The following is a 20652-nucleotide window of genomic DNA, read 5'->3' on the forward strand; positions in this document are numbered from 1 at the left end:
TTTTTTTTTCAAACAACATTAATTTGGGTCTGAAAGGGTTAAATAAAATATTTATTTATTTATAAATTACGATTTAATGAAAATAATGCATTATTGCACAGTGGTTATAATGCTAAATTATTGAAATATTGAATAACAACCGGCCTTCGATGCTCGTGGTGACCCCTGTGGATATTATTTAAACTAAAAAATTGCCGTCGAAAAATAAGCCACTTTTTTTCTCCCAATCAAGTCGAGTGTTATCACCTTCTCTTCTCTACATCGTGACTACAGCCATAGAACAATATAGAAGCGACACTCGATCAGCTGGTTGGGGTCTTGTTTACCTATGATCTGAAGTCTGAACCTCCGAAAAACACAGAGACGTTTACCAATATGATGTTAGACCCAAAGTGGTATTATGTAAACGTTTACTTCCACGTAGGCTGGGTACGCTGTGCGGGGTCGGATTGTTTTCCATTCAGTATTCATTATTCAAATTTCAATTGGATTGCTTAAGTTAACAACTCCGTAAACAATACACATTATTTTATCTATTTGGCTTAAATGTGCCCATTCAACTTTGTGTAGAAAAATCTTGAAAATTTATATTCTTTGAATTGTTCTCTCAACGTGTACTCTGGCTCTTGCTATTTCGCAGTTAACAATGCCATCATCAGAACTCAATTGTTTTTGTTTCTCTAAGAAAGGTGGCCTATGCAATTGGACTCCTCTACCATTACACTCTTTATCGATAAGGAATCCTTTGTCAACCATTATAGAGTCACCTTCCTCACATTTATTTAATATTCCACTGCCATTGAAAATAAATTTGTCACTTGCTCTTCCGCCATTTACTGAACTCAAAAAAGATGATAACCCATCTGGTGATATCCTAATCATACACTTAATAGTACCTTTACCTTTATAATGTGAGTATGTACGTATTCTGCATGTTAGACATTAGGGTCGTTCAACAGTGGTTTCTGTGCAATTTAACACAACTCTAGTATCCATGAAATTAGGAAAACATTTAAGGAATGTTTCTTTTGTTTAAATCTTTAAAGGACCAAAGCATTGATGGCTTCAAGACTAAATACAGTAAATCAACTGTAGCAATAAAATAATTTTTGCAACTCACAGCAGATATTCCAAACAACACAGCAAGACAATTGTATGACATATTCAACTTCGATTTTGTCATTGTAAGAAAAATACGTTGTCTGGTATCAATGCTGAAACTTACTGTATAGTTAAGTTTCATTAATACTATGTCATAAATTGTCACCAGTTTATCTAATGTGGATAGGTTCAAAAGACCAGTGTACGAATTTAAATCTGAATAATTTTCATTTTTTTAGGACCGTCTAATGGTCTATCAAATGATCTAATAGGTAAATTTTGAGAAGGCATCACATCTTTGGCTAATCTTTTAACTTTGACAGGTGAGTTAACTAGCAAAATATCAAAAATCACAGCACTCAATTAACAATAAACTATGTTTTAAATACAGTATAATATATTTAATGAATAGGTATAATCACAATTTTTAGTCTTCACAAAATCACTAGTTAAAAAATGTTCACTGCATACTAGTGAGGTTTTTGAACTTTTCATGGCCATTTTTAAGACAACTTCCCATTTCTTTTTTAATAATCCGATCAGTTGGGAATTTCTGAAAAGAAATTCCTTTTTTTTTGTCAAGTATGAAATAAAATCAGGGCATGATTCATGAATATATTCAAACAAACATTATTTTTTTATTTAATTTTTATATTATTTACCTGGCTGTACATGGTGGAACACTGCAGCATTTATGGTTATACCGTACCGTAAGTCTTTTTTTGAATTAGTGTAAGTGTGATCCATATTATTCATAAGCAAATTGAATATTTTAATATTATTTAATATTTGTAAACAAATAACTGTGCGCCCGTTTCAGGCAGTTCTCATTATTGCCACTAGAAGTCAGACCCTTCGCTTTTGATCGCGAATAGGAGCGCTTGGTACCGTGTATAGTTCTATCGTACAACCACCGTTAGCGCTGATGGTCGTTGGCCTCAAGCGGCCGGCTCATTCCTGTCATTCCTAGTGATGAGCGCAACCACGGTTATCTTCACAGGTTGTAACTCGCGCTATGCTGTACTGAAGAACAGAACGACCAAGGGTGGTGGCTGCGTGAACTAAAGCGCTAGTTGTGTCTGGCCCTATATTCGTATATAGAACTTACGTCTTTTTGTATTGTTTTGTTAATTGTTCAAATATAATTGATTTTACGAACAAAGTGCTAATCACTTAAATTATAGCCTATGGTTTTTTACATAGTAATTACTTATTATAATACTTGTGTTAAAAATAATATTGTAATATAAGTTTTCTTATTTTTTTTTAATTGAACAAAAATTAGGTATTTAAAAATTATATCTAGTGTTTACCTAAATAATAATATACAATTTTGTTTTTTTTATTGGTTTAGTGTTTTTTCTTTACCTTATTATTAGATTGTTTTGGGAGTAAATAAATTCTATTCTTTGGTACAAATAGTTTTATAAGTTCCATATAAATTTATGGAAGTAAAAAAAAAATACCCTCTTAAATATTCCTTAAAAATTGAAATTCATATATTTATTTTAAAATCAACTTTTTGCGTGTAATATTAGATATCTATAATTTATTATTGGTTTGTCCCCCACAGGCGCCATATAAAATTCCTCGACTTAAAGAAAAAGCAGTGCCATCTATTTTCCCAAACTGTCCAAAATATTTATCAAGGCCATTAAAACATAGAAAACCACCTTTATTGAGAATAAATCCTGCTTATATTAAAAAAAATAATAGACTGGATTTTGCTATTGAACAGGAAGACTGGAGTTTGGATGATACTGTAGAAGTCAACGATCATGATTATTATTTATCCCCTGTAATAGACTGCATTTCATATTATGTCACTGGTTATTTGTCTAAACAAATAATGTGTTATTTCATATGTACTACTTGCCAAGCTGCAATTAAGCAACCATATTTGAATTCGGTTGAACCTGTTGCTGGACTAACCAACTTAACTTCCAGAGGTACCTACCCTTATCATCCAAATTTACATTTTTTTAATTTTGTCTGTAAAATTGAACAATTATTTACAGAGTATTGTTTAATGGCAGACGTTTTTGAATTAATATTAACCGAATTATTAAAAAACAATGTTATTTATTTTCCATGTTTCCAGCATAGCGAAGAAATAATTGTTTTTGCAATTAGATATTATATAAATATGAGAATGCGGCAAGTTTCCCAAAAATGTAATGCTGAACCAAAAAAAGAAAACATGATAAAAAAAAGGTTTCAAAATTTACTTTAAGTTAGGCATTACTTATTTAAGTTAATTAAACTTAATTTGTACATAGTACCTAATGTTTTAAATAAAAAAATTAATTAATGCTTCATTACAATAGTTTGTGTTTTGTAGACATTTTTTCAATTAACTATTACCTACTAGTTTTATTTTCTGATTTATTAATACCTACCTTTATTTTATCATCCCATGACTACATTCATAAAACAGTTAATTTTATTCTGGTCTGGATAAATTATTTTAGATATTAATAAGTTACATATTCAACTAATTATTAGGTATAACATATTTTTATTTTGCTATATACTTAAAAAAATACGGTTTTTTTGATATTTAAGAAAGTTTTTTTTTTAATTCTTGATTTCATTTAGTTTTAACATTCTAAAAATCAAAATTTAAATAAATAATGTATTATTAAAGGAAAAAATGGGGATGTTTAAAAAATCACCCAGTATAATATGTTAAAAATTTACCTGCAAGTGGACAGATGCATTGTCAGTTAAAAATTGTTTTTTGTGTAACTTCAGAACAAGGTCATCATAAGTATGGACTTTTTCTGTCAGCCATTTTACTTTTTTTTCTAATTAAAATTTTGAATTTGTTTTTCTCTATATATCGTTACACTAATGACAATACCTCGTAACTAAATTTTTGGTACTTTTCAGGAGAGACAAAAAACCGAATAATTATTGTTACACATTGACTACATTCTTTATGTTTGTTTTATAAAACAACTAATATATTTTCTTAATGTTATATATATAAATAAACCATATATTTTTTTTATATACACTATTTAAATGAGATACGTGATATTGCTCTTCCAGTAATTTAGATACATGGTATTTNTAATTAAAATAACAGCCCAAAAGTAAATTATTAAAACTTAAGAAATCAAATAAAATTTTAGATTATAACAATAAAATATTATATTAAGTAATGTGGATCAGTCTTATGATCAACTGACAAATATCATGTAATAAAAAATTATAAAATAATAAATATTAGGTGTTTAAAATACTAAACAATATGATGTTTATCAAAATAAAACATAACATAGTTAAAATAACAGCCCAAAAGTAAATTATTAAAACTTAAGAAATCAAATAAAATTTTAGATTATAACAATAAAATATTATATTAAGTAATGTGGATCAGTCTTATGATCAACTGACAAATATCATGTAATAAAAAATTATAAAATAATAAATATTAGGTGTTTAAAATACTAAACAATATGATGTTTATCAAAATAAAACATAACATAATTAAAATAACAGCCCAAAAGTAAATTATTAAAACTTAAGAAATCAAATAAAATTTTAGATTATAACAATAAAATATTATATTAAGTAATGTGGATCAGTCTTATGATCAACTGACAAATATCATGTAATAAAAAATTATAAAATAATAAATATTAGGTGTTTAAAATACTAAACAATATGATGTTTATCAAAATAAAACATAACATAGTTAAAATAACAGCCCAAAAGTAAATTATTAAAACTTAAGAAATCAAATAAAATTTTAGATTATAACAATAAAATATTATATTAAGTAATGTGGATCAGTCTTATGATCAACTGACAAATATCATGTAATAAAAAATTATAAAATAATAAATATTAGGTGTTTAAAATACTAAACAATATGATGTTTATCAAAATAAAACATAACATAATTAAAATAACAGCCCAAAAGTAAATTATTAAAACTTAAGAAATCAAATAAAATTTTAGATTATAACAATAAAATATTATATTAAGTAATGTGGATCAGTCTTATGATCAACTGACAAATATCATGTAATAAAAAATTATAAAATAATAAATATTAGGTGTTTAAAATACTAAACAATATGATGTTTATCAAAATAAAACATAACATAGTTAAAATAACAGCCCAAAAGTAAATTATTAAAACTTAAGAAATCAAATAAAATTTTAGATTATAACAATAAAATATTATATTAAGTAATGTGGATCAGTCTTATGATCAACTGACAAATATCATGTAATAAAAAATTATAAAATAATAAATATTAGGTGTTTAAAATACTAAACAATATGATGTTTATCAAAATAAAACATAACATAATTAAAATAACAGCCCAAAAGTAAATTATTAAAACTTAAGAAATCAAATAAAATTTTAGATTATAACAATAAAATATTATATTAAGTAATGTGGATCAGTCTTATGATCAATTGATAAATATCATGTAATGAAAAATGATAAAATAATAATTATTATTTAAAATACTATATGACAATATGATGTTTATCAAAATAAAACATAGGTAACATAATTAAAATAACAGAGCAAAAGTAAATTATTAAAACTTAAGAAGTCAAAATAAAATGTTAGATTATAACAATTAAAATAAAAAAATTGATAAATATCATGTTATGATCAATATTATAACTAAAAATATTAAATAAAATTTTAATTGAAAATACTATGAATGACTAGACTTTACCTTTTCTGGTTTTCAGTTCACTATAATGTAAAAGTGTGTCATAAAATGAATGGGTATCGATTGGTAAAACTTTTTTCAGTTTTTGTAGGTCATTCCATTTAGATAGTGATAAATTCAATGATTTTTTGTACAATGGCTTATATTGCAATTGTTCATCTTCATCGATTCTTATGACTTTCTTTCTAGGCAATACTTTTTTTGGTATTGCACAGAATGGGTCATCAAATAAAAGTTTGAAATAAATGCATGATGTTGATGGGTCATATAATAGTTCACGAATGTCTTTAACTTCTGGTTCTCCCTTCCCAATACCAGGTCTTATAGAGGTGTAAGTATTTAAATTTTTAAAATCATAAAAATAACTATGATTTAACAGGACTGCTTCAAATGGACAAGGATTGTTTCGAGATTCTGTTGTTAATCGCACATAATCAGAGGGCAAAAAAATATCTTTATTTTTTATTTTCCTCTCTATAAGAGAATGTGCGCTATCACATTCCATCTGTGTATGACCTTTGATTAAAAATTTTTGCTTGATAACAATGTTTTGAGTCTTACAAAACTGAAGAAGAGCATTTGAAAGTATAACATTTCTGTTCTGATACCCACAGCCATCAGAGTAGATAATAATTGGTATTTTTTCAGTACATTTTGTTAATAAGTGCTTGATTATAATTGTAGCAAATACAGATGCCTCTAAATCTGCTTCGCCTTCATGCCACCAGTAATTACTGCATTCATTAGTTGCTATGTTATATATTGTCAAGTTATGAACTTTTAACTTCATCGAGTAATATAATGAACTTGCTTGTACTGCAGGGCATAATTTGACCGCTTGCATGTCGATAGTAAAACAGTAACACTTCTTTTCTTCTGCATTTGTTTTGTCCTTTTGTTTCTCTTCCCTTGCTCTATTTTTAAGAGCAATATGCATGGCATATTCTTCTTCAGATACTTGATAATTTTCGTATGCTGAACATAAATCACATTGGTCTTTTCGTGGTTTAAATATGGACACTTTATTTTCTTTCATGTGTTGAGTAAAAAAACATTTGCTTAATGGAATAAGCTGATCTTCAGTACACTTTTTTTTATAACAAATGAACACATCTTGAAAACTGTTAAAAGGCCCTTCTAAATATAACCTTTTTGTTCTATCACGACAATAGTGAGATGGCATTTTTGCCAGGCTATTAAACCAATTTTTAAGATGTTTTAAGCGATCACAAAAAAATGCTCTCCTAGCCATACTCTGTGGTGATAATTTAATGATTTTACCTAAATTATCATATGATATATTTTTGGATTTTTTTGGAATACCATGTTTTGATTCATTCACCCAAGAATGTAACATAAATTCATTCATTCCAAGAGTACCTAAGAACATTTTTTTACATACTTGTAATGCAGGTAAATCTTTATATTTTAAATGATATGTGTATGTATTTGATCGCCTACTACTATCATTACATCCGGTAGTATTACTTTTAGTTATCACTTTTGTTACCATATTACATGAAAATGTCTTTTTTGCTTCCCAGGACGAATCCCAAAATGTAGAAAATATTTCCAATCTTTGATTTGCATCAAAAGATTGACAAAAACGGTTTTTTGCTTTAATACAAAATTTAGATTCACACGTTGGCTGTATTTTTCTTGCTGGTCGTTGTACATCTTGACTAACTACATTCCCTTTTCTCTGAAAACCTACGTATTCATGGCCATTCATTCTACATCTTTGACTAGTTATTCTTTTCCATTTGTTTGGTTGAGGCTTAATATTACGTGTATCATTAGCTTCAAATTGTACATGGTTCAAATTTATATTTTCTACATCAGCTATTTGTTCATTTTCGTTATCTATATCATTCGGTTTCAAAATGTCCTTAGTTAATAATTCATAATATAAAGGTGTATTATTCGCCAGTGGAATTTCTAACATCTCATTATCTTCTTCAATATTTATATCAGAACTAACAGTATTCACTTCAAAATTGTCCAGTGGAATTTCTAACATCCCATCTTCAAAATTATTTGTATAACATTCCAGTGGAATTGCTAACACCTCGTTATTTTGTTCAATATTATGTGTATCAAAATTCATAGCATTTATTTCAAAACTATCATACTGTTCATTTTGAAATATTAAATTATTTTGTATAATATTTTGACTATTACCTATTTCTACGACTGGCTTTAGTTCAGGTTCATCAAAAACAATTGTAGCAGTTGATGAGATGTCTGATAAATTTTGAACGTTATGCTCTTTATTTTTCAAATTATTATTACTATTTACACCAGACAAGTCCATCATTAGTTGTAATCTGCGTCTCGCCATTGTGCCTAAACAAATTATTTAACCAGTAATAATATATCATATTATGATAAATGTAACAATAGTACCTATTATGAATTATGATACGACAAAACTAACTTTATATATTATAATATAATTAATAAAAGTATTTAATAGAAGTAATTATAACATAATAATATTATATTATAATATAATTAATAAAAGTATTTAATAGAAGTAATTATAACATAATAATATTATATTATAATATAATTTGCGCAATTTCACGTAAGTAGGATGCGACACAGACAAAATGAATCATACGATATTAAAATATCACGTATCTAAGACGTTTAATTAAAATTAATATATTAAATCAAATACATCTATTACATACATAACAATAACACTAATACTTAAATGTATTAATGACTAAACGATTTTAAACAAAATAATATAATTACCTGTTGTTAAACTGTAAAGTAATAAGGTCTTCAATCAGTCAACTTTTCAACGCATGTGTTTATGTTAAGTTACGTGATATTACATGTGATATAGAGATACGTATTATCACTTAAATTAGTTTTGGAGGGAAAATATCAGTTTTATCAATACGAAGGTAAACAAAGAAAACAACCGCAAAGAGATTATAAATATTTTGATACCAAAAAGTCGATATCGACAAAAATTGAGTTACGAGGTATTGTCATTAGTGTAACGATATCTTTTTCACCATGTCCAAATGCCTCCGTGCTTTTCTTGGAGTTCTAAAATGACTTGGCGATAAAAGTCCAATAGAATTTGCATTTAGCACTTTACGTTTCATAGGACTTTGAGAGCTAGATTTTCCCTGATAGTCTAGAGGTTCATAATCTTAGATGAAATAATAATAATACATTTAGACTGTTATATTACTTATGTATCAAAATAATGTTTGATGATAAATAAAGTTTTGCATAGATGTACGTCTTGTAGATGTTAGAAAGGGAACAGCATTATTTTTCAGATATCCACTTGGTAGATAATTTTCTGGCAAAAAATGATCTTGGCATATCTTGTAGGATGGCGAGTACCATTTTATATTACACACTTTTAACCACAGTTGCTGACAATCTTTATTTTTAGGAAAACTAAAATAATATAACAACAAATATTTAATGCAAATTGAATAACATATTAATGTTCTAATATAAATTATTGTACTTACGAATGAAATGATTTCTCTGATCCCTTAATATAATATTTTTTACAAACAATACATATTCTAGGCATAATTATTATTTTTTAGCTATTACACAAACTTAAAATAAGATTGAAGTCTATTAATAAAATATTCTGTGAGGATTAGTGATGGGTAAATTCCCGGAATTTAAAAGTGAGGAAATATTCCCTGGGAATATTTCCGGAATTTTTAATAAATTCCCAAATAATGGGAATTTTTACTATAAATTTGAAAATTCTAGCAGGCAAGAAAAAATTAAACTTTTACCAATCCAAACACAAACCAAATATAATTTTGGTATTGTGTGGCCTAAAATGACCTAATGATCTCAGATTTTGAAGCCTTAATATAATTTTAAAAAAAATATATAATTAGGTATCCTTATTTTATGATTATTATTATTATGAATTATGATAGTACCTATGATTTTTGTCTTTGACCTTTGAAGTAGGTAATAGGTATCTTCTATTAAGAAGTTGCTAGGTATTGAAAAAAATATCTAATAAGTCATTTAGTTTTTAGGAGAAACATTATAAAAAAGTATCAAATTTCCAATGCTATGATAATTCTTTCATATCAGTCATATAATTGACTAGAAGTCTAAAACTTGTATAAATAATAATAATACAAAATTAAAATAAATATATATATATACTCAAATTTTCAACAAAAAACTTTATAACTGAAAATTATATAAAACATTATAAATAAGTATCAAATTAATAATAGTACAAAACTTAACAAATATGCAGTCCATATTTTTAATAAAAAAACTTTATAACTGAAAATTATATAAAACATTATAAATAAGTATCAATATATATAAAAAAGTTTCATAGTCATCACTTATCAGTTATCACGGTTTAAGATAGATTGAATTATGTAATCTAGTGAAATTTTACAGTGTTGACCAATAGAACGCAAAAAAAAAAAATTCCCAGTTTTGGGAAGAAAAATATGTTGTGGAAATATTCCCGATAAATTCCCAATAATATATTTCTTTCTTTTGGGAATATTCCCAAGGCACATCACTAGTGAGGATGCATACCATATTACGATAAATTTTACTGTTGTAACACAACCTGGTTGTGTTTTCGCGCATGCGCAGAAGTTCCACAAATGGGCAGCGCACCCTATATTTGCCGCGGGAACTACGATCATGCTCCGTCTATGAGTATAAGGTCTATGGATTGAATATATATTATTATTCATCGATTGTTTTTGAAACTATCGAGTGTTTTTTCGATCGAATAGATTATTTTAAATATTACTAAGCATTGTATAGAATCGTATTATGACTTGTGAAAAGAAAATTGAGGGTTGGTATTTTTTAGGTAACATTGTGATTGGTAAAATATGAGGATTTAATTGAGTTAATACACTTTCGCTGTGTATGATTTGTAATAGAAAGATAGTGGATAATATACTTAAACACTATACAAGTATACATTTTATCCAAGCCAGCTTTAACTAAAGGAAAGAAACAAAATATTTATTTTTTTTACTTTTTATTAATATGTAATCAAAATTTCATAGGATTCAAATTAGCTACAACATTGGTACAAGTTGAAATGTATGCAGTGTGTGCAGCAAGCAGGCTGTCGTTGTCCACTTTATGTTTCATACTTACCTTATCTCAGCTATAAATATATATGTATTAAATATCTAAAAACTGCAAATTTATGGGTCAAGATGAATACTTACAACCTTGTTCCAGACATGTTTTTAAATAAATATTAAAACCAAGGACCTAATCTTATATTATGACCTTCCAGAGGTAAAATGTGTTGAATCTTCAAACCAGTTGAATATTGTTTCTGCAAAATAAATAAATAAATATATATCAACTTTAAAGTTTAAACTATAACAAAATTAAATTAAATGTATTTCTTCATTTTTAAATTATAAATAATATTCCTTTTAGCTCGTTCTGTGAGTAAGTAATTATAATATGATTATTTAGTATAATTGTTAAAAAAATTTGAATTGCATTTTTTCTAATAAAAGATTCAATGAAATCACATTTTAGACTTATAATATTTTTATTGAAATTTATTATTGATGAAACATTTGGTATATATTACCATTTTATGAGCTATTTATATTTCCATAATGTTATACCAAAATAATGTAAATTAATAATTAGTAATTTTACCTTATAGATTTTATTTCAAATAATTTTAATTTAATATTTACCAGTGTATGATACATTCCCAATCAAAGCGGCTGTTTCAGTAATCAAAACTTCTTCTGTATCATTGGCATTCTGTTCCAATCCAAAGGCAATTTTCTTACACCTAGGGTCCAATAATGTGGCTTTAGAAAAATGTGGTTTGTGTCAATCCTTGTTTTCTATACTTTCAAAACGCTTGGCAGTTTTGTCTATCAGTCTCTGTTTTATAAAATTTCTCAGTAGCGTTGTTGTATTTTTTGATCCCAATACCATTTGTAAACCTTTGAATAATAAATAATATTTCATATAAAATATAAAAATTAAATTGTACACAGAAACATCAAACTAATTAGTAATTACCTCTTACTAATGGAATAACTGTTGAAATGGTAGGATATTGTTCAATAGAGAGCTCAACAGTTACTTTATCGAATGGTCTTAATAATGGTACTAAATCTTCAATTATACTCCATTCGTCAGAATTTAAATGACATGGAGCATCTTTTAATGTTATCATTACAATGGTTATAGGCTCTTTTAGCTTTATAAGCCTTTCTAACATGAAAAAATTGCTATTCCACCGAGTATGAATATCCTGCTTCAAAACCATGCTGTTTTTGCTTATCCGTCAGCATTCTGTTAGCAACTTCACTCCTCTTAAAAAATCCAACAATAGCTCGACACTTCTTTAGTAGATTTTTTAAGTCACTTTCATTCGTATTGGTGTCAGGTCTAGTCTCTTCTTTGCCAGACAACAGTAGAGAATGTTGAACGATCAAGTTGAGTTTATGTGCAGTACAAGGCACATGACTCAAATTCATAACCCTAACTGCAGCTTTAATATTCGCCCCGCCATCGGTTACCACAGCAACAACTTTATTAAAAATATTCCATTTGTTCAATTCCTCTGTCATATGATCACAAATATTAACAGCAGTATGGCTGCATTCCATTTTTTTGGTTCATAGAACCAAAGTTTTTAACTGCGTTTGGATGAGGAAATGAACAATTATAGTTATATACGAGTCTGTATTCATTGAAGTCCATATGTCCGTGGTGACGTTTGAACTTAACCTAACCGCTGTACGGTTTGAAGGTACATACAATTCAAATTGTTTTTAGTGACTATTACATAATGTGCCATATAATTATAGTTATTAGTTGAGCCCGGAATTATATGCATGTGCATGTTTTTACTTTTTACATAGGTAGTGAATTATGGACGTTGTTGAATGATGAGAGTTAGAAATGTCTACGGTTCATATCACACCGAATTCAACTGACCTGATCATCACCATGTTAATAAAAAATTCCATTCAATAAACTAAATCCAATTATACTAAAATTAAATGTTGGTTTACATATTATCATGTTGTTATTTTTATTTTATAACTTATTGACACTTTTATTTATTTATTTTATTTTATTTTAAAAAACATAATAAAAACTAGTGACTATACAAGGTTAGGTGACAATAAAAACCTGCTTTTATACTTTTTATATCGAAAATAATTTGACGGATATATTATTTCATATTGGAGATAATTTGATGGATATATTTTTACTGTAAACATATTTTATTGTTGTAACACCATTCAAAATAAATTGAGCCTACATTTTTTAATAAAGGTTTATTAATGGTTTTGAAACTCAATAATGGCGAGTTTAATACTTTGAATAAATACTAAGCATTAATAAATTGTTAAGGTTTTTAATAAAACTTGGTTTCAATCTATTCTAGGGTAACACTGTTCAATAGTTTTTTTGTCTGTATGTATTGATAACATTACGGAGTAATCACTTATCGGAGTAATTCTTTATTTTGATCATAGATTACCATTTATCATTATAATATTAGGTGATCTACTATTTAGTGTTTACACTTTACACTAAGCAGTTAATTTGTTATAACTTATAAGTCATGTTACATAGTCATAAGCAGGGTTGGGATTTTATAGCATTTGCATATTTCTTATGAGTCATTACTTACTACTTCTTATTACTTTACAGCTGCATTTCTGAAATTCCATAATTAGGTACATTGAAATTATGACGTTAAGATGATTTTTGATCCACAAATACTTATTTTATATTGTTAAACGAGTTAACTCAATCAGTTGTAAGCAAGCGGTCATCCATCATTTTACTTCACCATATTAACTGTATTAACCATATAACTAACTGCAAAAGAAAGAAGAACACTAAAGGTAATATTAAATTTTGATTTTATTGTACATTTTATTGCATTGTATGAAGAAATCTCCAAACAAACAAAAAGGAAATAATATAATCCATTTTGATATTGTTCAACAGATCATCATTGATCATACTGAAAGTATTTGCAAATTATTGTTATTTTTACATTGAATTTAATTGTTTTTTTATTATGTATTTTTATTTTAAGGTACCTAATTAAACAATATAATTAATTATGTTGGGTTGCCAAAATATGTTGATGTTTATCGGATACTTGTCGTTGCATATTAGTTGGACCACAAAAAAATATTATCCAAAAGGGTTAGATCATCTGTTTACCATCATATTGGTTATGAAATTAGAAGTGTCATAGTTCTATATAATAACAATAACTAATTAAATTTTTTTTTTTTTATTAGCTTATAGAAATATACTACTATAGCTCAACAGTTAAATGCAATTATACAGTTATATAATATGACGATTACATAATAATGATAAAGAATAAAATACAATATTAGTGAATATGATAATATTTAAAACATACAATAAAATAGATACCGAAACAAGCCAATTAAAATTTAAAACAATAGACAGAAAGATTAATTTGAGACAAGATTAGATATATATACGTGTAATGGAAATAATAATTAAGTAATATAAAAACAAAAATATATGATGGAACTATGGAGTAAAACGTTTTTGTAGTACCTCAATTAGGAGGGATATTAGAGGCCCGATAACGGAATTTAAATTGGTGATAAATTGAGATAACGCTGTGGTAACGATATCGGCTGTAGGATTATTATTTGCGGCCACTTCAGCGTAGGATCTTGCTTTGGACTTGGTCTGGGCGTCCGGGAACACGGTTGGAGGAGCCTTTGGAGAAATATTGGGTTTATTTTTATTTAATTTTTTGTAAGCCGGGCAGCCTTTATAGTTTGCGGTATGATCGCCTGAACATAGAGGGCATTTGGCTGGAGAATCCTTAGATTTGTTGCATGATTCCGAGAGGTGTTCTTGCCCACATTTAACGCAACGTGGAAGGTAGTGGCAGTACCGATGCGTATGTCCGTAAGTCTGACATGCGTGACACTGTGGTGGACGTTTTCGTGGATGTGGTTTCTCTTCAACTATTTTGGTGTTGAGAAGAAATTGAATTTTGTAAATATCCAGGTTATTTGTATCCGACTTGATATCAACGAAAAATAATGGCAGGGGTGTTTTGTCAGAAAAACGTTTGATGTTGTGAACGTTGGAGACGTGGTGTCCCAAATCAGAGAGACCAGGTATGATATCTTCATGTGATGTGGTTGGGTGGAGATTACGAATAACAACACGTAAAGGGCGAATAGATTTGGGTTGATAAGTATGAAAGCTAGCATAAGTATCCATTAGATGCTTTAAGAGTAGATTGTAATGCTCGCGACAATTAGATGAGAGAGAATAGATTTACAGATGAAATCAGACGGTTTAAGAATATACAGAAGACTAGAGGTGAAGGAAGAGATATCACTCACATCTTTCACATACACTGGCTGTATTTTTGAAATTTCGGAATTTTTGTGATTTTGTCCAATGTTGGAAGATGAGTTGTTATCGACGTCGTCGTCCTTGGCAAGAGTTGAGTACCGATTTGGAGTGCAGAAAAATTTGGATTTGTTTTCCTCGGTCTTTGGAGACAGAGAAGAGGAGAAGAGGTTACGTTTATTAGTATTTTTGGAGCCATTACCTTTAGATTGAAACGACATAATTAGCGCGAGATATGGACTATAGGCAAAGCCGTATAAGTAAACTGTGAACAGATAATGGAGCGACGAGCATATTGCTATCGGAGTACGAGTGCACTTTACACTCTACGACATTCGAAGCCGAACTAATTAAATATTATATATTATAATTTTTTTTGTTTTTAGATTAGATGTTGAGTTAAATGTGGTGTGAATAAAAAATAAATAATACAATAAATATTGTATTTCAACAGCTATGAAAATTTGATATATACTAGTGCATTCAGAAATTTTACAATTTAACAGATTTCCACACCACCTTAGCATTGCATTCAACAAAACTGGAGGTACTGCATTTTGGCGCGTTTTTATTATAGTGGTTTCCTAACTTAGGCTTACTCCACTTATTTTATTTGTTTCTCAATTATCCTAAACTAATTACAATATGTATATTATACTAACTTTTTTAATTTTCTCATCAATACTTACTTTGTAATCTTTTTGAATAGGATATACACAAAAGACTTTCAAAATTACCATCAATATCTAATGTCTGTTCTGCATCTTCCACACATTGTACTATTATCCATCTGTTACATGTATCGCATTGAACCCAATCGATATTCTCCTATTTTATATGTCTGTGTTGTTTATCCGTACGGCCACAATACAAACAGATATCCCTCATGAAATCAGATTCTTCCAACAATAGAGCTTTTAACACCTCTCTATACACTATTGGGTAGAATGCTTCATTGAATTTCAAGTTTTAAATCTTACTTTTTAATATGCACTCCCAAAGTACAGCACATAAACTTCATAGTTATAAAAATCAGTGTGTGGTTGTTTGGGATATTTATAAAATTTTTGAAAATCCATCTTCCACCAAACTTTTCCTACCTATCCATACACATGATTTTTTTCAGTTGACCTAATATATTCACAAAGTTATGTCTACATTTATTATATTCCATAGTTTCATATGGGTCAAAAAAATAGAATTTATGATTTTCAAAGTCTGCAAACATAATCACCCAGTGGTTACCCCTTGTTAGTAATGGCATTACAAGTAAGCCGTTTTCTGGAACAATTATAGTTTTCATATTTGAAATATTTCTATTTAAATTAGATATTATTTCTCTGCACAATATTTTAATTTTATTCTTAAACTCGCAATATGTCTCTCTCATTACGCCCAAAGCTATCTCAATAACATAATTATCTAGCCACATTTTTTTTTCAACCTCATAAATTGATAGTGAGTCAAAGCAACTGAAACATAAATCATAACACTTAGTTATGTCTGTAAAACTATAATAATATCCGACCATATAATCTATTTGTTTTGAGTCTTTTTTCAAAACAGGGTCATAATAATTTTTATCCTTTGGTAATCTATTTTTGTATATATCCATTTTGCATCGTAGACCATCTACCGGAGATTTGTTACTTTTTATAGTAACAAAAGATTCTGATAATGCCCTTGTATTTGGAGTTACTATTTCGTCATCTGTTTTTTTGGGAATGAAGTAAGAGTAAATTTACATTCGATGTCATACAAATTCTATCATCTTTTATATTATCTATCGGGGACGAATGCTTTATAACTATATGTGTCTGATGTTTCTTTGTTGCAGCTTTTAAATGATCTTGGTAGTAGAAACCCGTTTTTTTCTTTCTAGATTCCCAATGTTCTTTTTCCTCGTTGTCATCAGATAATGACGAAACCAAACTAATAAATGATGTACATTCTTTTTTAGCAGTTTTCTTTTGTTTATTTTGGACCAGAGGAAGTGAACAATAATTTGAAGGTATATCTAGCAGTACTTCTTTACATTTACTCAATATAATACTTCTGTAAGTGGAACAAATCCTCCACATTTCATTCTCCGACATTTTTTGTTGGTTTTTAAATCTCCAAACCGACTCTCTGCTGGAGCATTGCTTGCTCTGTCTGTGGGCCCATATACTTTGAACCGCATCACGCCCATTCCACATTGGAATCACCGGAATGATAGGCCCCATGATATCATTGTGAAACACATGTTTGGATTGAAAAATTTGAAAAAAGTATGGATTTTCTTCAAAACCAGAACATATTTTTAATGTTTCTTTTACCCGAAAAACTATATTTTCAAAACGGGACAAAAATTTGGAATCTTTGTAACGGTAAAACGTCTTAGCATTTCTTATTTGTTCATCTAATCATTAGATTCTAATGTAACATTTTTTTGTTTTGCGATTAGATCATCAACTAGACTACTTGGATTATCATAATTTAGCTGCTTCAAGGTCTCCATGGCATCATCCACTTCCCCAGTCTTGCTGCGTGACAACAACACCGTTGTAACTGCAGTGAACCATTTGTCAAGACATTCCGTGGTGGTTATGTTGAAAGCTGGAGAGATACACGCAGTTGCCACGCACGCCAAAGAGCCATTTGTCATCTTTTTTCCGTTTCCTTTATAATATTTATGAGTATCGTCAGAGATATTTTTGATTAAATGACAACTACAAAGACTTATCAGTGCGTTGGAATTAAACAAATTCCCCTCATACTTGAACACATAACATTTATTTAAATATTTAAAGATCTCGTTACATTCGTTGAATGCTCTCACAAACCCTTTTAATATTGCTGTTGAAAAGTCACTGACAACGTGTGCTGCGAACTTTGTACCACACTGTTGTTCATAGAATTTTCGAAACTCTGTTAGCCAATCTGTTATCACACTAGTCTGCGTAGTCAACAGATATTCTGCTATTGGAATTATCCTCTTATTGCACACGGCGACAGCCGCATAACACAATAAAAATTTTTCTTTTCTTTTTCCTGTTTTGAATAGCGTTGGATCTCTTGTAGTTTCTCTCACCACCCCGCCAGTCGCATCTACATGAATCGTAATACATTTTGTTTTTCTTAAAACGTCTACTTGTTCTTGACTAAATAAATAAGTTTCAAAATCTTTCTCTTTTGAATCGGACACATACTGAATAAATTCTGGAAAATTATTTTTCAATAAACATATCAACCCTGTCTCCAGCTGCTCGATCATTAAGGGGATCGGTGGCGATGACGACTGTCTTTGTCTAACACACGCGCAACATAAGAATTCAGAGGTGTTTTTCGGCAAACGTACCGATTGATAAAGTGAAGCGATAAGAATTCTGAAAACAGATTTGAATTTGTCGTTAAGTCTACTTGAGATCGGTCAGTCTATATTTTTGATTTTAGATTCTGAGTGAAACAATAAAAATACAATAAAAATAAAAAAATAAAAAAACATTCATCGTTTCACTCAGAATCTAAAATCAAAAATGTAGACTGACCGATCTCAAGTAGACTTGACGACAAATTCAAATCTGTTTTCAGAATTCTTATCGCTTCACTTTATCAATCGGTACGTTTGCCAAAAAACACCTCTGAATTCTTATGTAACGCTTGTGTTAGACAAAGACAGTCGTCACCGCCACCGATCCCCTTAAGACTCTTTCTCGTGAGACACCTTATAATATACACGATCAGACCTGATGTTACACAAGTTACCACGCTTTAGTTTACTAGGAGATGCTTTTAAAATATATTTTTGACGTTAACTCATCGGTGGGCAGTACTTTAACATTAGTTTTTGTATTTATCGATTTTTTCCTTTCAAGAATGTAGTCAGTTTACCATAGCGGCTGTAGGTTAGGTTACCATAACTGTTTACCATAACTATTTCATCACAGTCCATTTCAGTAACTTGGTAAGTTGGTTCAACATTTAAATCAGAAAATATTGACTCTTCGCATTTACTATATAGAGAATTTGCAGTCATTCTACTTAACATGGCATTAGTGGGTTCAAAGTTAGTACAATTATTCTGACTTTTACTGCCACCTTTTATACATTGTTTTGTATGAAGTAGCCCCCTTATAGTTTCAGTTATTAATTTTGATCTGATCTTGGTTTTCATACAATTTACAGAAGAGAATATTCGTTCGCAATCCGCGTTTGCATGTGGTAAACTAAGCAAAGCCAGTGCAAAATTACATAGTTGAATAAATTCTTGAGTATCATTTTCGATGCTAAACTTTTTAATAGACCACCTATAACCGTATGCATTTAAATTTTAAATTAATTAATAGTTATAATAAAAATTGTAATTTTTATTTACCAAAATGTATCCGGTTCAATCATATTTTCAATTTCATCTGGAAGTGAACTTATTGAAATAGGTAATTTACGCCATTCGTCATCAATGACTTGTATTCGGGGATCATTAATATTAATGATACAAGGAACTAATTTAATTAGATTGACAAGAGAAGGCTTAGTGTTTCTAAATTCTAATGACAAAGCATTTTTTGGTTTAAAACTAAATAATTCTGTTAAGACAGGATCAGCCATATTATATCTTTTTTTCATTTCTGAAGAAGATGTTTGTAAGAACTGACGACACCTTAAAAATAAAATTGTTGTGTAAAATATTTTTCCTATCTTAAAAATAAACCAAATGATTATAGGTACCTTTCAAAAAAGTCTTTACGTTGGTTATTATTACTTAAAATATCCGGATTGTCCTTATGCATTAATACCTTAGTTCCCAGATACAGTTCATTATCTGTGATTTGATATTGCCCATTCATGGGATTTATATTTACTAGAGGAGTTCTCATAACATAGTCCCTTTTCAAAAAACATAATAGAAGCTCTTTGTAGAGTGAAACAATCTTTTCATGCAAATCAGTAATAACAACAGAGTCTGTCTGAAAGAATTGGTTAAATCTAAAAAATATAAATAAAGTGTATTTAACTGTAAACAATTGATAACAAGTAGGTAGCTATACTAATAAATAATATAATAAAATAATACCTTGTAAATTTAGGAAGAGCCCATTGCAAGAAATAATAAAATAACTTCATAAAAGGGTCATTCAAAGCAGCAAGGATATGTTCAGTTGACAGAAGCCGCTGTACTAAAACAGTATCTACAAAGTATAATCTCAGTGCATCCCATTGTTCTATAACTCTGTCTACTACTGCAGTTAAAGACAGCCATCGAGTTTGTGATGGATGTAAAATTTTATGGGGATCCAAATTTAAAAATGTTTGAAACTGAGAGAACTCACATTGGCGTTTTGAAGAACTTTTTAAAAAGTTGAAAATATTTCTGGCCAAATCTTCACATGATCTTGGTAACCGTTTACAGGCTTCACTTGCACAAAGGTGAGCCGAATGGCAA

At 28.8% G+C, this 20652-nt stretch overlaps 1 protein-coding gene, 1 long non-coding RNA gene and 3 pseudogenes across 2 annotated transcripts; 1 reads left to right on the forward strand and 4 right to left on the reverse strand.

Annotated features, from left to right (window-relative positions):
- Window positions 1-585: 585 nt before the first annotated feature.
- Window positions 586-1333, reverse strand: LOC111041871 (annotated as a pseudogene).
- Window positions 1334-2546: 1213 nt separating this feature from the next.
- Window positions 2547-3339, forward strand: LOC111041872 (annotated as a pseudogene).
- A 450-nt stretch (window positions 3340-3789) lies between these two features.
- On the reverse strand, window positions 3790-9378 carry LOC111041873 (annotated as a pseudogene).
- On the reverse strand, window positions 8087-8677 carry LOC111041880. The gene is made up of 2 exons (XR_002605370.1): window positions 8571-8677; window positions 8087-8153 (listed from the first exon to the last, which is right to left on the reverse strand). It is a non-coding gene; the product is annotated as an uncharacterized LOC111041880 (long non-coding RNA).
- Window positions 9379-19062: 9684 nt separating the features above from the next.
- LOC111041874 lies at window positions 19063-20627 on the reverse strand (the record flags this gene model as incomplete). The annotated part of the gene is made up of 4 exons (XM_022326308.1): window positions 19063-19516; window positions 19585-19869; window positions 19938-20195; window positions 20284-20627. Coding segments are annotated over 4 exons (1341 nt in total), but the record flags the coding sequence as incomplete, so codon positions are not given.
- Between the last annotated feature and the right edge of the window lie 25 nt (window positions 20628-20652).

This window comes from Myzus persicae, unplaced genomic scaffold (genome assembly GCF_001856785.1).
Source record: "Myzus persicae strain clone G006 unplaced genomic scaffold, MPER_G0061.0, whole genome shotgun sequence".
In the NCBI taxonomy this organism is placed as follows: domain Eukaryota; kingdom Metazoa; phylum Arthropoda; class Insecta; order Hemiptera; family Aphididae; genus Myzus; species Myzus persicae.